The 15,641-nt window shown below is 51.4% G+C and overlaps 2 protein-coding genes across 2 annotated transcripts; one reads left to right on the forward strand and one right to left on the reverse strand.

Annotated features, from left to right (window-relative positions):
• Positions 1 to 1,190: 1,190 nt before the first annotated feature.
• On the forward strand, positions 1,191 to 1,736 carry HRG_11927 (uncharacterized protein; the record flags this gene model as incomplete). The annotated part of the gene is made up of 1 exon (XM_044870397.1): positions 1,191 to 1,736. The coding sequence occupies one exon, from the start codon at positions 1,191 to 1,193 to the stop codon at positions 1,734 to 1,736; it is 546 nt and encodes a 181-aa protein (XP_044714509.1).
• A 9,422-nt stretch (positions 1,737 to 11,158) lies between these two features.
• Positions 11,159 to 15,318, reverse strand: HRG_11928 (zinc finger, c3HC4 type (RING finger) domain-containing protein; the record flags this gene model as incomplete). The annotated part of the gene is made up of 8 exons (XM_044870398.1): positions 11,159 to 11,754; positions 11,809 to 12,682; positions 12,740 to 13,222; positions 13,283 to 13,438; positions 13,537 to 14,248; positions 14,304 to 14,586; positions 14,985 to 15,047; positions 15,114 to 15,318. The coding sequence occupies 8 exons, from the start codon at positions 15,316 to 15,318 to the stop codon at positions 11,159 to 11,161; spliced, it is 3,372 nt and encodes a 1,123-aa protein (XP_044714510.1).
• Between the last annotated feature and the right edge of the window lie 323 nt (positions 15,319 to 15,641).

Below are 15,641 nucleotides of genomic sequence, written 5' to 3' on the forward strand. Positions count from 1 at the left end.
GTTGAGATAATGGTACACAACTCATATAATGATGACTAAATAAACTCCACTCCTTATCTGCATTTATGCTCTACACACTTTGAAACTAAAAGTATTCCATTAAGATTACGAAGAAAAATTCGTTTACTTCGCACATCTACCACCTCTTCGTCATTAACTTATTAAGAGGCAATGGCTGATGATACTTGTACGGCGACGGGATACTCCCATCGGGCAGTATCCCTTAGTCAACCATTATGGACAGTCTGTCTTTATTGCGGAAATCTCCTTACCCGACAGTCTCGACAAGTTCCCGTCCGGACGAATATACAAAGCTCGAGATCCAACGACCATGACGCGCAGACGATCGATCTCACTTCCGACGATAGTCAAACAGAACGACAGATAGCTCCTGCGATGACAGTCCCAGCTATAAAGTCTACAAATGGATTACGTCAACTCGTTACGGCCACGAACGAGGGCAACACCCATCGCTCTGAGAGTGCGCAGGCAACAAGAAAGCGATCAATGCTCCAGCCCTTCGATCTAACGGTGAACTTTTATTGTGCGTCCTTTAGAATCATCGATAATAAAGGATTGCCTGTAAAGAAGTATCACGTAGGATATCCTAGTCTTGTACGGAAGGTTACACACTGTTTCTTTTCCGAACCAGCCAAGCAATTCCCGTCACATTCCGACATGATTCAACAGATTATTCGCAGAGCCATTAACGACGAGACTTTAATCGATCGCGACTGGAAGCTCCTATCAGCTTGCTTAGCAAACAATCCAGGCTCGATCTCGTATTATCCATCACAAGCATACGAGACGACATCCCTGCTTGACCTTTTTTCGCTCGATTTCCCCTGTCACACATAGGATATCAGCCTCCAACAGTCTGACCCCCCTATTCGCACAGTCCGTTTCCACATTTCCCCACAGAAACTTCTAGGAGGCATCATCAACGCATCAGTGGCTTCCAGATGATCCGATCAGATGCTTCCATTCACTACCATTCCCTTCCATTCTCATATTCAGGCAGTCTATAAAGATCTCGCCTCTTTCCCACCTTAGATAGCAGAATCAAGAGTCTTCCAGTCCCTGATCTTTATGCCCACTTGCTCATCCTCCGTGCGATAGTTATGAGCCCGGTCTGCCACTGACTGGGTATCTTATTCTTGTTCACTCCGCTGCGCAGAATAGCTTCCACAATGAGCTCAGCTCTAGATCTTGATGGCTCTTCCAAGGGCACCGTGCTCAACGGCCCTTGCGACTGGAAACAATGGATTTCTATCATCAAGAAATTCGCCACGTCCCACAGTCTTTGGGACTTTCTGGACCCTGCCGTCAAGGAGGGTAAGCCGGTTCTTCAGCAGCCAGTTGAACCAACATTCCGACAAATCAACCACGAAGCATCTGATCTCGTGGATCTGACCTCGGAGGAATTTCGCCGTCTCGAATTCCTCCACACCCAATACCGCTCGAAGCTTCAAGGGTATAGGGATCAAGTGAAGGCACTCGCCAGCCTTCAACAACACATCGTCAAGACCATCGGCAACTACTACAGCACCATTGCCGAGGAACACGACGTTGCAAAGCAACTTGCCTTGCTTCAGGCTCGTGTGGCCCCAACCGACTGGGCACTCGAGAGGAAGTTGTTCAGCGTTATCGTTCCACCCTTCAGTCGCCAAACAGGACCAAGATCGAAGCTTGGGTCACCCAATGGCAGAAAGTCCTCACTGAGGCAAAGCAATTAGGGCTTCCTGATGTCCAGGACCTTCGCCCTACCCAAGATTTCCTACAGGCTGTTTCGTCCATCAACGCCCCATTCACAGACTATTGGGTCAACAAAATGGAAGACGAGGCCGTATTCGGCAAGCCTGATTGGAAGACGGACTTCCCGGACGGCATTAAGATCAGTGAGATCTTTGAACGAGCTCACCGAATCAAGGCCGCCAACAACAGCAAAGGATCATTCGGAGCTGCCTTCCAAGGCAAGGGAGAGAAATCGGAGAGGAAGAGGACAAGCCTAAGTGGTCTTCAAGCAAGAACGCTGATGGTGTTCCTATGTGTGTCTGCGGAGAATATCACCGCTTCGTAGATTGCTTCTATCTCATCAAATCAGCTCGGCCTGATGGCTGGACTCCTGATCAGAAGGTTGAGAAGAAGATCAAGGAAATCCTCGACTCAATCCATGGGCAAAGAAGATGACGGAGAAAGCACAAGACTTCAAGAAGAAGGAAATGGAGAAATCGTCCGACTCCTCCGTTAAAGGCACAGCGTTTGCCGGTCTTCTACCAGCTCCTGACAACACACCGCCTCCTCAACACCTCCATCAACCAGTTTCTCGACGGGAAAGGCAGTCTACCCGCTGTATGACTCCTTTATCCTTGATTCCGGATCAGACACACACATTTGCAACAACCGATCCCGTTTTCTTGACTACACCGCCCTTGCAGAGCCAAAGAGCTCTTTGCAGGCGATAGTCAACTTCAGATCCTTGGCTACGGCACAGTCCGTATGAAGCTTGAAGAAGGAGGACTTTTTCAGCTCAACGAAGTTGCCTTCGTGCCAAAATTCCACACCAACATCGCATCCCTCGACCGCTTTCTTGCGAAGGGATACAACTGGAATCCACTATCTGGACGCGTCTCTAAAGACGATCAGATTATATTTCATACGAAACGCCGCTTTCGTCAACCGGTCATCGAGTTCAACCCGATTAAGGAGGACTCTCACGCCTCCAATTTCACATCTTCATCTGCACCTCGCACAGTGAAAACAGCAGATGCTACGCTTTGGCATAAGCGCCTAGGTCACTTGAACGCTCAAGCCCTAGAGCATCTTGTTGAGAACACGACGGGTTCGAAGATCAAAGGCCCAGTTACCATCGATTGCACCGCGTGTTCCCTTGGGAAGGGAAAGAAGGTCGTCTCTCGCCGAACCCCTCAAAACCGAGCCCCAGACCATTCTGGAGAATCTACGTTGATATCTTCAGTATGAACACCTCATTCAACGGCAAGGAAGCTGTTCTTCTTATCAAAGATGAATTTACAAGCATGATCTTCATCTACCTTCTGAATGACGCGACACAAGGGTCCGTTATGACTGCTTTGAGAAACCACGAGGCAATGGTTCAACGCCAATGGAATCTCAACATTTGCATTATCCACCGTGATAACGATCGTTCTCTTCAGAGTGCGTATGAGAGCTGGATCGAGGAAAAGGGATTCAAGATGAACCTTCTGCCCCTTACACTCCCGCTCAAAACGGTTCTGCAGAGCGATCTGGGGGGGTAATATCTGCCCAGGCCAGAACAATGGGAATTGATGCCAATTTACCATCTGATCTTTGGCCAGAGACTTGGAAAGCAGCAGTGTTTTTGCACAACAGATCGCCCATGCAGAACCACAGCTTCGAACGCCTTTCCAGCTGCTTCATCAGTGGCTGCGAGACAACAACAGAGACATAGGCTACCAGCAAGACCAGCCTGACATCACGTTTCTCAAGGCATACGGCTGCAGAGCCTATCCTTGACACCCCAGGCCCTTCAGAACAGACAGAAGAAGGACCTAAAGACCGACCCTCACACAGAAATCGGTTATCTCGTTGGATATGATTCCACGAACATTTTCAGGATCTGGATTCCGTCCACATCAGAAGTCCGAAGGGTCCGAGATGTGACCTTCAATGAAAGCATCTTCTATGACGGAAATGATCAGCCACCAGAACCTATCCCACAGCGCGTGGAAGTACAGCTTCCAGCCCACATCGAGGACGAGTCGGATTACGAGGAAATCCCCACTCAAATCGATGAACCTGAACCTGACCCCGTTGAGCAATCTCCTCAACCTCAGACCAAGGAGACGCCACCACGATTGTGGTACAACCCGAACCATCTGATCATGAGGACTCGGATGATCAGGATGAGTTTCATGACATTCAGCACCCATATCCGACACCGGACCCCGGTCCGAGTGACTCAGCCACGGCGCTCAGCCCGCTCACCAAAGCTCTGCCAGGCCAGAAATTTGCTACTTTCGTCAAACAACTCGGTCTCGTCGATATCTCTACGTTGCTAGGGATCTAGTTTCTTTCTTCAGTTTGCACTGCCCACTAGCCAGCACAACCTGGGGGGGTATGTCACACATAGGATATCAGCCTCCAACAGTCTGACCCCCTATTCGCACAGTCCGTTTCCACATTTCCCCACAGAAACTTCTAGGAGGCATCATCAACGCATCAGTGGCTTCCAGATGATCCGATCAGATGCTTCCATTCACTACCATTCCCTTCCATTCTCATATTCAGGCAGTCTATAAAGATCTCGCCTCTTTCCCACCTTAGATAGCAGAATCAAGAGTCTTCCAGTCCCTGATCTTTATGCCCACTTGCTCATCCTCCGTGCGATATCCCCAAACAAGGCGATTGCATCACCTTTTAAGTACTCTTTAATCTTTTTGTTCTCTTACGAGAGCGACAACAACCCAGACGACCTCTTCGAACCCGCACATATTCTTAGCGCCAAGAACGAACCTTTAGTTAAAAAGAGTGCGTCTCCGAAGAAACGCAAGCAACTCCTAAGACTAAACCGACGCCGAAGAATACAAGCAAGAAGTTTAAGGTAGAGGCTATCAAGGAGGAGGCCGAGAATAAATCTACGATACAAGTAGCATCTGAGGCGGATTTTGACTTTTCACAGGACTTTAAGTCAGATTTAGGGAGCCCAGGTCAGGTCTTAGAGGATATCAAGGAAGGCGAGACTCAAGAAGATGGTATCTCTAACGCGGACGGGACTATAGGGAGCAAATGGTTACACGTCGTCAAGCTCATGTAAAATCGCAATCTTAACCGTTCACTTGCTTTTTTCTTTAATTACCATCGTCACTCCTAAAACTCAACTGTTCAAGATCGTCTAGGCTAATATTAGACTGTGATAAGACTTGTTGTAGTCGGTCCCGACCATTTTCTGGGCGACTAAGTAACGTGACTTCCGGTTGCTTCTGATCAGTAATATACTGATGCAGATGTGTCCGGAGCGAGTTGTACTCGTCAAGCCATGGATATTCCGGGTTCGGAGGACTTGAAGATATAGTTCCAATGCTTAATTGAACCAAATAATCGCATATCTCTTTAGTTTTAAGCGGTAGGTAGTCGTCTAGGTTCGTGGTATCCTCATCGAAAAGCTCGGTGCATATGCGAAGCCGATCCGGTGGGATCTCCTCGGCATAATTCTGTTCACCAGCAGAATCAAGCTGATGATATAAGACCGTAGGTTGCCCGCTTCGAACGTGTGGACGATTTGGCTGATGTCGAATAGTATGACTGTTCCACATATGAACGAATTGGACTAGCTCTTGACGGATAGTATCCATATAGATATAGAGAATTGCCACTCGATCCGCCCTTGAGCTACTGTCAAATAAGCCATGTTCGGTGAGCCATTGAAAGTATTGCTAATGGAGAGTTAGTATAACTAGGGTAGATGATGGATAAAATTATACTTACTCGCCAGAACCCAGCACGATTACTGCCTAACCGATGCCACCAGCTCTCAATCCGGGTGTTATGAATGCTTCGGCCAAAGTACCAGCAGTCTCCAAATGCAATTGGGACGAGATCAGAGCCCTGTTCCTTCGTTCGCATGCCGGATAGGTAATAATGTATCCCGCATAAGAGGGATGTCTCATTACCATGGTCCGATCGCAAGATACGAGGCATAGCGTGCCGCTGGTTTAGTACGTGGAGGTACTGTTTTGCAACGTTCCAGCTCGTACTGGACGAAAACCCACAGTAAAACCACGTAATATACCGTGAGTACGCGTCAATACCAGCATAGATCTCAAAACCCCAATTCTTAAGTTTGTCGTAGCCATCAATAGACCAGACCCAGTCTGGGCCATGGATAGAGAAGTCACGTCGTGTGTAACGTGTTCGTCCCCATCGTTCCCTAACGTTCTCAGGCGTGAAGTCTCGATACTCTGCGTATAGGGCATCACGACTAATAATATGATGTTGCTGGCGCATATACGTATAGAGATAGTTCCGGCCATGTCCTTGTAGCGTTGTAGAGATCTGTGCCTGGCTGTTAAAAAAGGACCGGGCGCGTTCCCTTGCGACTTGGAGCGCTTCAGGGATTGGCGGCGGTAGAGCCCTCTTCAAGCCGAATTCTTTCAAGACGGAACTTTGAGATCGTAAACCCCTCGTCTCTAAGTCGTTTAAGCATGAAATCATCCTTAAGACATTCATCAAAGAATAGCGACCTAATTCGGTCCCGTAAGGTATCTGAAGTGATCGTACGTGCTTGACGAAGAAGTCCCCAGTCTTTGATCGATCGATAGAGACTGGCGCGGCTTACTTGAAGCTGATGATGCTCGAGAAGATGCGTACGGATTGTATTAATAGAGGATCCATCTCGATGCAAGCCGGTGATTTCCTCCTGAACTGTGGAAAGATCAATTTGTGGTCGAGGCATATTTGTTTAACTGAGTAAAGCGCTATTCGGGCTCAATGATATCGTAGAAGGAGAAAAGCACTGAAAATGTGTACCAATGCGCAGAGCGAACGCTTACTTTCATTTCTTTCAATGCCTATGCTAATAGAAGAGTATCGGTATATACAAGTTACCCAGTTGCACTTAGACCCGATCGGGTAATCTAACCCCGGGGTGCCCACAGCCCAAAATGCGTTTTGAGACAGTCTGGCCTACAGTCGCCCGTAGGTACCTACTTTCCCTGCCGTTCTGTTATCCCGTTCTTTTTATCCGACCTTTATCTTCGTTCCTCAAAGCTTTTTTGCGCAACCCAGGGGGTTGCCATACCCATACCCGTGACGATCTATCGAATACCTAGCCAGACAGGGGGCCGACTGCATTGACAGTGGAAGACGTGCCGGCCCGCTCACTGGCAGGAAGCTCAGATGATTGGTCAAATAATCGTATCTGCACTGGTGGTGGGCAGCCTGCCGACCCTGACGCGTGCATGCGGCTGATGCGAAGAGCCTGCAGCCACGCCGCCGAGCGATCTTCAAATGCATCCCATATTGAGCAGCAAAGCTGTGGTACTTTATGAGTGCCTGTTAATTAGGACATAGCGGCATTCTATGTCCCGCTACAGTACCCATCGGCCTTGTTTGAGGGTGTAACAAAGCCTGGTCCTAAGCCCGAAATGATCATCCGGTGTGGGTGATTGCGGTAGCTACTACCTAGCTCTCTGCAGCAGCCGTACGTCTTGCTTGATTGACCTTGTAACGGCCCTGCACTTGGCATGCACGCCGCAGGTGACACGGCCAACGACAAAGCGTAGTAATGAGACTAAGTTTCGTGACAGCTTCTATACCTCGCCTTCTCAATGTAAGCGTAAGGAGATTGGTAAAAGCTGTAGAGCTGAACTTCTGACCTATAAAGTATCCCATGGCGCATACATGGACACGGTCATTACCATAACAAGTCTTCCGCAACAGCTACCTGCAATAAAACGATGGCATCACATATTGTCACCCAAGGCTCGATGAATTGCGGTCACCTCAACGATGTTGATCAGAAGAAGTGCAGCCATGACGAGCCGTGCCGACTTGGAGTCCAACCCTTTCAGATCATCACTGAAACTTGTCAGTGTATGCAGGACAAACACTCCGCGATAGTTTCCACGACCTCAAAGATAAATCGTCTCTACTCCGTTACTGGAACTATCGAAAGCTCAGTGAGGGTAGAAAGGCTTGGGGGCCTTTCAAGTTCGGTGTGGGAGTGGGCATCCCGGTTTTCAAGAGCATTAGCGCCGAAATGGAAAGAAGTATGCGCGAAATATGGCAGGAAGAGTCCAGAAGATTTGTCAAATTAGCGAGTTGCGGTGCGAGCGCTATTTTCATGGAAGGTCAAGGATGGTATTCGGTTGATGAGTTAGACCGCGATAAGGGCAGAGCACTTTTGAAAAGAGCGATGGAGAAGATTCTTGAGGAGACAGAACAAACCGGAGGAATCGCCTAAGTAACAGCATATCTCTTCGATCTCAGTAATCTATCCTGTGTTCCCCTCCTTCCCTCCCGACAGTCCTGCCTTTCCTTAATGTTCACGACCAACAGCCCCAACGAGGCCGAGATCCAGGACGACCAGGTGAGAGACAGGTTCCCGAGCCAGTACGAAGCCCATCCTGCGGAGTTGTCACAGCTGAGAGTCACGCTTTCCTAGATCTGCGCTGTTATGTCACAACCCCAATGTGGAATGGATCAATGACGCCTTCTGCTCATGTTTTGACCTCACTTCCTTGGTCCAGGGGAGCTCATGGTGTTGTCACGTCCATGTTCATTTTGACTGCAGACCCAGGCAAGTTGCCTCTGCACAGGCCCATGGCGTTCCGACCTCCCTAATCAAGGTGAACTTAGACGCATGCAAGCCAAAGTGCATGAACCAGGATGAATACACGGCTGGTGATGCCGATCTACTGGATGGCCTCGTAACCGGGGGGCCAAACGCATTGACTGGTTGAAGACATGCCGTTCCGCCAACCCTACTCTGACCAGGCCGTTTCGACATGGAGGAAGCTCACCCGCCTCATGTATGTAAATCATCATATCAACTACGGTATAGCCCAGTCTCAAGACAATGATGGTGTAACCGTACTATGCACAAAGCACCCCATCACCACCTTACTCTAGGTATGTCTTCCCGTTGTAAGGCGACTGGACAATGTACTGTAGCCCTCTTCATCTGAGCGTTACTTGCTATATACCAATATTCGCTGTTATGACTTAAACGTCTATATAAAGCACTTCTTGTTCCGGGTAAGCCCGGTGCTCATATTCTCATTACTCCAAGTCAGAATTCCGCTCTCTCCATCGTTCAATGTTGCTGCATTTCGACATGCAGGACGAGATTACCATCAGGGAGGTCACCGAGGCCGGTGTCGTGTTTGCCGTGACCACGGTCTTTCTGGGGCCTTACCTGTACTGGATGATCAGAGTCAAGCCACGAGAAGCTTCACGTAGGCGAACTTGGTCGTTGATTCCCACAGCATGTCTCTTCTTGGGTACCGGATTAATATTCGCCGCTTTGTTTGGCAGTGCGAGAAATGCACTCCTCCCTGGCGTCCTTGCCTATCCCTTCTTCACAGCCTGGAAAGGGGTCACCATGTTATGCGTCGACATCATCGAGGTACTCCCCATTCAGGCCGTCTAGTTATCCCCACGATATACTCATGATTTATAGCTTATTCAAGTTGTCGATCCCTTGATTTATGCCTATTTTTCTCGCACCGTCGAGCCTGGCCCCTGCATTAAGGCGAGAATCATTATTTTTGGACTAGCATTAGTCTTTCACCTTCCCTTTATTGGGGCGACCGTTTGGCAAATCGGGCTCTCTGGCGTCGAATACTGGTGGGCTGCTCCAATGGTGTCTCACTTGACTACCGTTATTATGGTTATTGCGATATGGAAGAAGACACAACGTTTTCGTCGTGTTGACCGGCGCTCTAACCAGCCTCAGCCAGAGCAACCGACGTCAAACCAGGGGGGTACCGTGGCTTGGAGCAGTAAGCGGAATGGTATTCCTAGCATCATCTGTGCTCCTAGTATGTTCTATGACTGGTTGGGTGAGGCACCAGTTTGGAGGTCAGTGTGGACTTTGCCTGGCGATTTTATTTATGCCAGCAGTACCCCTGGACAGTATGATAAGAGAGCACCAGAGGAAACGGGTAGATGGAGAGGTGGAGATGCAACTGTCCGTAGCGACTAAATCCGGTACTGAACGGTCGACGGAGCACTTGGTATCGCTCTGAGGGCACTGAATTCGAGCGACGGTAATTTACGTCGCTGTCCACTTTCTCTGCCTACGGCTACCTCCGTTAATATAAAACAATCAATGCCCACTTGCATGCTCTCTTCGTGAGAGTACTCATACTTGACAAAACCGCCAGTCCCTACACGCCTGATAGGGGTGGCAGAGCATCTTAAAGATCTCATCGTAACCGATAAGGAGATTCATTTCCCTCAGCATATCCTGCCCTTCGAAGGCTTCGGTCTCGTCATTCCATTGCAGCGTTATGGGAAAGTGGCTGCCGCCGTTAATCTCGACTTCAAGAAAAAGAACGTCCGTCATCAGCGCAAAATGTACTCCTTCCAGCGTGGTATCGGCCCCGATTGTTTCAGACCTCCAGAGCCCTCCGACCCTCCACCATGCTCTCTTGGGCCTTTCAACATGTACTCATGACGGTCACTCCTTGGTTATTTCAAGCCAGACCCGTGAGAGCTTGACTTTGTTTACTGTTTTCGCGGCTCCGATCTCCCCTCTGGGCAGGTTTTCCGATGCCTTCCCCCGCTTCGGCGACGCGCGCGTGGTTCGTCATCCAGCGCCTGCTCTGCGGGCCCATGAGGTGGCTGGTCTCGCTGCTGCTGCGGGTCCTGTTTGGCATGCCGTTTGCGATCCTTGGTGCTGTGGCACTCCTGACAGACGGGTTTGGTATTGGCAAGTTGAGCTTCTAAGGCGCCGAGACGAGAGCTGATGTCGGCCAGCTGATTTCGAATTTCGCAGTGCTCGTTGTAGCAAAGGTCTCTGATCTTGCGGTCCGTCGCAGCAAAGAGGCTGCCACATGTACAAGTAGTGCTCGACTTTCGCAAGCACGGCCGCCATGCCCCGTGACGGGTGAGTCGTCTTGGTAGGGAAGCAGAATCTGCCCGCGAGGCTTAGGGATGTACATGTATATATATATACCCATGCACTTGACCATGTACATAACAATCATTCGCGCCGGCTTGATCGTATCTTGACCCATATGTGCGACTTGTCTCCGCACTCGAGATACCGACGTGCCAGTCACGACACCCCTCCCCATCCCCCCAACTAGGCAAGCTAGTCACGCGGATATCGAAAGGACATGCATGCGGCGATGGATTGATGCTGTGCACATCTAGCTCTATAGACGTCTAGTCTCTAGAAACCCAAGCCTCTCTTCGTTGTGCTGCTCGCGACGCGTACATACGTTCGTCTAAAGCCACATTCTCATCAGACCCATGGACGTCCACTCGGCTCCCTGCCATATGCCATGTATACTAGGGAAAATTCGCCCTCCGCCGCTTTCTCGTGCCCTCGTCGTGGGACATATGCATGATCCCCAAGCCCGGTAGCAAAGACAGAGCAAGGAGAAGAGACCTTCGCAGCAACTGGGGCAAGGCGCCGTGCGTTTCCACGCTAGTCCCTCGTGTTGAAAAGGAACTTGAGTTCGTTGACATTCAGGCGACCAATCTTCATGCTCTCGGTCTCGTCCAGTGCCGCCTCAACAATCGCCTTTTTGCGCTCTTGCAGCGCGATGATGCGGTCCTCGACCGTCTCCTCGGTGAGGATGCGGTAGACTTTCACCTCCAGTTTCTGGCCGATACGGTACGCACGGTCCACAGCCTGCATCTCGATGTATGGATTCCAAAAAGGGTCCATGATGATGACATTGTTGGCAGACGCGAGGTTCAAGCCCGCATTCCCGGCTCGGAGAGACACCAGCATGACCTTGACGTTGTCCCTGTCCCGGAAGTCTCTGGCAGCCCGGGCACGATCCTCGCCCGACATGCTGCCATCGTACCGCTCCGGCTTGTCCTTGAACTTGTCATGCCACATGGCCACCTGTAGTAAATCCAGAAGTAGGGTCCACTGAGAAAAGACAATGGTCTTCTCTCCCGTTTCTTGAATCTTCTTGAGAAGGTTCATGCACTCGGTGACTTTGGCCGCTGGCATCCACGTCTTTCGCAGGTAGCGCATATATCGCTTGTACGCCTCCCGATTCTTGATTGCCTCTAGCCGCAAGCTCTTCAGCATGGATGGCTTGACGTCGGCCGGCTTTTTCTTGCCCTTTTTGTTCTTCTTGGGAGTCTTGTCAGCCTTGTTGGCTTGCGACTTGGCGTGGTCCACGTGGTCCGAGTCGTCATCCTCCACGACGAAACCTCGCAAGTTCCCCTTGGCGTTAACCTCCTCCGTGTCAACCTCAGACTCCGACTTGGAATCGTCGTCGCTGGATGAGTCCTCGACGCCAGGCTCTGATTGCTTGACCATAGTTTCGGGCATGTGAACGCTCCGAAACGCTTCGTACGTGAAGCACTTCTTGCCGTCAAAAGTGCCACGACACACAGGGCACTTAGCCTTGTCGCTTTCATCTCCAGCTTGCAGGTTGGCGGCCGCAGAGTTGTCGACTAAGCGCGTGACACAATCCTTGCAGCCGTCGTGGCCACATGGGATAAAGAACGATGGAGACTGGACAGCGTCGAAACATATCGGGCATTCAAAAGCCTCAATCGCCTTGATCCTTTCCACAGTGGCCTTGCTGAGCCTCTTGATCGGTTGCACCATTTTCTCGTCCACTTTCTCTTTGCCAAACTGGGTGGCATCGTCCACGTCCAGGTTGAGGTGCGGATGACAGCAAGCCTGCCGCATGCGGAGGAGGAGAACGAGAATGTTGGAATAATTCTTGCCGATAGAGCCTTCGCGTAGGTACTTGCTGAATAGAACCTGGGACTTCTGCTCAAGCTGCTTGTAGAATCCCCTCTCGTCGGGAGAAAGCTTAGCATACACTATGCTTTCGTCTTTCGAAGGAAGATTGAGAATGGGTTTCCCATTCAGCTGCGAGTCCTTCTTTCTTCGCAGCATGATAGCCTTGAGAAGAGCTCGAAGCCTGCTCATGGCGACGCTCTTTGCATCGCCCTTGAGACCGCAAAGGATGCCAAACGCCTGCGGGCCGTCAGTATGTTATTCAATCAAGCACAAACCAAGTCGTCCTGGACTAACCTGTCGAAAATTCTCCCACACGCAGTAAGGCTTGATGTGGAGGAACTGAACAAGAGAGAAGAGTTCGAGGACCCCATTCATCATCGGGGTACCAGTGAGGCACCACCGATATGTGGATTTGAGCGCGTGGCAGGCTTTCGCCGTCTTGGTCTTCCTGTTCTTAATGCACTGTGCCTCGTCGAGCACGACTCTATGAAAGACAGCTTTGGTCGGGTGCAGCAAGGGAAATTTGAGAGCGTTGGCCCTGTCGTTTAAGTCAATGTTCCGATCGGCGTTGTCCTCCATGAACTTCTCCAGCCGCTTTAGTTCTTGAGCGATTGTGCCGTACGTCGTTAGGACAACGTCGTATCTGAGCAAGTCATCCGTCATCGCCTTGGTGTTGTGATATACGAAGACGGACATGCGATGCGAGAGCTTAGTCTTCTTCGAAATCTCTTCCTCCCACTGGCGTACTAGCGAGAGCGGCCCGATAATCAAGTTCGTCTACTTGGTGTCAGCGGAACCAAGCTCGTTCACGGTGCCCCCCAGACATCCCCGACTTACCTTGGGTCGCCCTACGGCAGGTCTTGCCAACATGAGAGCCAGGGTGGATATCGTCTTGCCGAGACCCATGTCGTCGGCCAAGATGCCGCCTTTGTTGGTACCCTCCTCCATTTTCTTCATCCAAGACAAGGCGAGTTCCTGGTGGTGGTAGAGTGACTGCTTAAGTCCTGCCGGCGTCCCGTCCGATGCTTATCCGGGATGTCCATGTCCGGGCGAATGTTTTGCAGCAGCTCGTCCAACTCCTTTTCGCTCACATTGGGATCATGGTACGCGTGGTCAAGAAAGCTGGATAACCTGTCGGCAAAGGGATTTCCTTCAGCGTCGAGCTGGTTGGCATAGTCGAGCATGCTGGGTTTGTCAATGGCATCAAGCAGGCTCACGCTGCCGGAGCTCGGCAAGGCTGGAGTCCTGGGGGGGCCATACATGCTCGAAGCCGGTGCGAAACCGACTGCTCCCGGCCGTCCTGCTTGATAGGGATGCGCAAAGGGGCTCCCGTACGAAAAAGGAAGCCCGTTGACACCAGGTGACTGATTCAGAGCACCTGGGCTGAAGCTTGTACTGGACGGCAGTGGCTTGTGAGGAAATGCCTGTGGAGTCGTCGTAAAAGGGCTCTGACCCGGGCCACCAAAAGCCGTCGATGGCATAGAGTTGTACGAATTGGGCCCGTAAGGCTCATCCCAGCGGGCATCATATGCGCCAGGCATGGGTAGTGTCTGTGGCGGGCGAGAAGCTGGGTCTTCGCGCTTAACGAATTGCCCGTGCGAGTTGGGCATTTGCGAAGCCATTATCTTTGAAAAGGCGTCTGAGTGGCCCGAACCTGGAGCCGGAGTAGACGGGACGACTGGAGCAGGATCTCCTTGGCTCGAAAGCTGCTGAGCCAGACTCCTGTCTCTCATCTCCTGCTCGTGTCTCTTCTCTTCTTTGATATGTTGAGCGATGCATGTCGCATCGTAATCGACGTCATCCCTGGCCACTGGTTAGTGCTTGACATTGCTTACGAGGGGGGATGGAGCTGGCGTGCCCAGTAAGGTCGATAATGTCTATGACACTGCTGGCGCTGTCTTGCGGTGTGGCGAATCCATTACTTTGAGGCGTCGGGGTGATGCGTCGAGCCTTGGCCGTTCCTCTAGCGATGCCCAGGAGCGGCGATTCACACTCACGCTTGCGACTCGGCAGAGAGCGGGCACCTGGGCTTCTCCAGATGTCATTGTCCATCCTGAGCGTGCGAGGAGTCGAAAATGCCGCCGAGCTACGGCGCGAACTGGCTGGTTCCACGCTGGCGGATAGTCGCGCTGGAGGGGCAGCTGTCAGCAAGGCGGGATGAAACAAGGCGCAAGCGCGGAATCGAGAGGAAATCAAGGAGCCCAAAATGTCATGCCAAGGAATGGGTGTGCGGTGTTTGAGTGCGGCAAAGCTTTGCTAAAGGGAAATGCGCCACAATGACGAGTGAGGTGTTCTTTGACCTGGCAGGCGCCAATATGGCGGCAAAGGGGTTGAAAGATGCACACAAACTAAGCAGGTGGTCGTCAGAGCTTAGATGCTGAATAGCAACTAGGATGATTCCACTGGGTAGAGGATGCGGTTGGAGTTCAGAAAGGGGAAAGAGGAGGAGTAAAGAACAGAATGCAGCGAAAGGGAAAACGAAGTGGCGATGGACAGGAAGCACAGACAGGCGAGGTTGGGCGAGGAAAGCAGAGCTTACCTGTTGGGGTTGTCGAGGTGGGCAGAGAATGGCGGCTCTGGGCTTGGGCATCGTCACGGCCGTCTATCCTCACCGAGTCAGCGCCGAATTCCGGAGGCTGAACAGAGGAGAGCGAGGGAGGATACTGACCTCCATCGCAGCTCGAGTCCCTGTTGGGGGTTTGAGCAGGTCCCGGCGGCTGACTGAGAAGGGCCCTCAACCTGGCAATCTCGCGCCTCGCCTCCTGGCGCTCCTGTTCGGCCCCATCGAAGTGTTCGCCCTGGAGGGAGTCGAGAATGACTTCCTGGACGACCAACTCGTCGGCCAGCGCATCATGATACAGGGGTTCTGCCATCAGCCGCGATCGAGCTTCAGCCCGGCGACAGGCGGCCAGGGCGCGCGCATTCGTCCTCGATCCTGTCTATTCCGACTGTTTGGCTAAGGCCAACGAGGTTCGTTGAGATGGTGAGGCAACGGCGAAGCTCGTAGGGGAAACGGGCGCTTGGGCTTCGTCTGACGTCGGCCTGTTGCCTGAGCGAGCGAACGAGGCGGAAAAGATGGGCCCTTTTGGGCTAGCAAGCAAAAGCAAAAGAGAGGGGATGATTGACGGTTTGCCTTGTGCGACAGGCAGTCGTCGTTACTCGTGCCACGCCCCACTTTTCTGGATTCCGGTTCACC

Source organism: Hirsutella rhossiliensis (assembly GCF_020360975.1).
Source record: "Hirsutella rhossiliensis strain HR02 chromosome Unknown scaffold00028, whole genome shotgun sequence".
Taxonomy (NCBI): Eukaryota; Fungi; Ascomycota; class Sordariomycetes; order Hypocreales; family Ophiocordycipitaceae; genus Hirsutella; species Hirsutella rhossiliensis.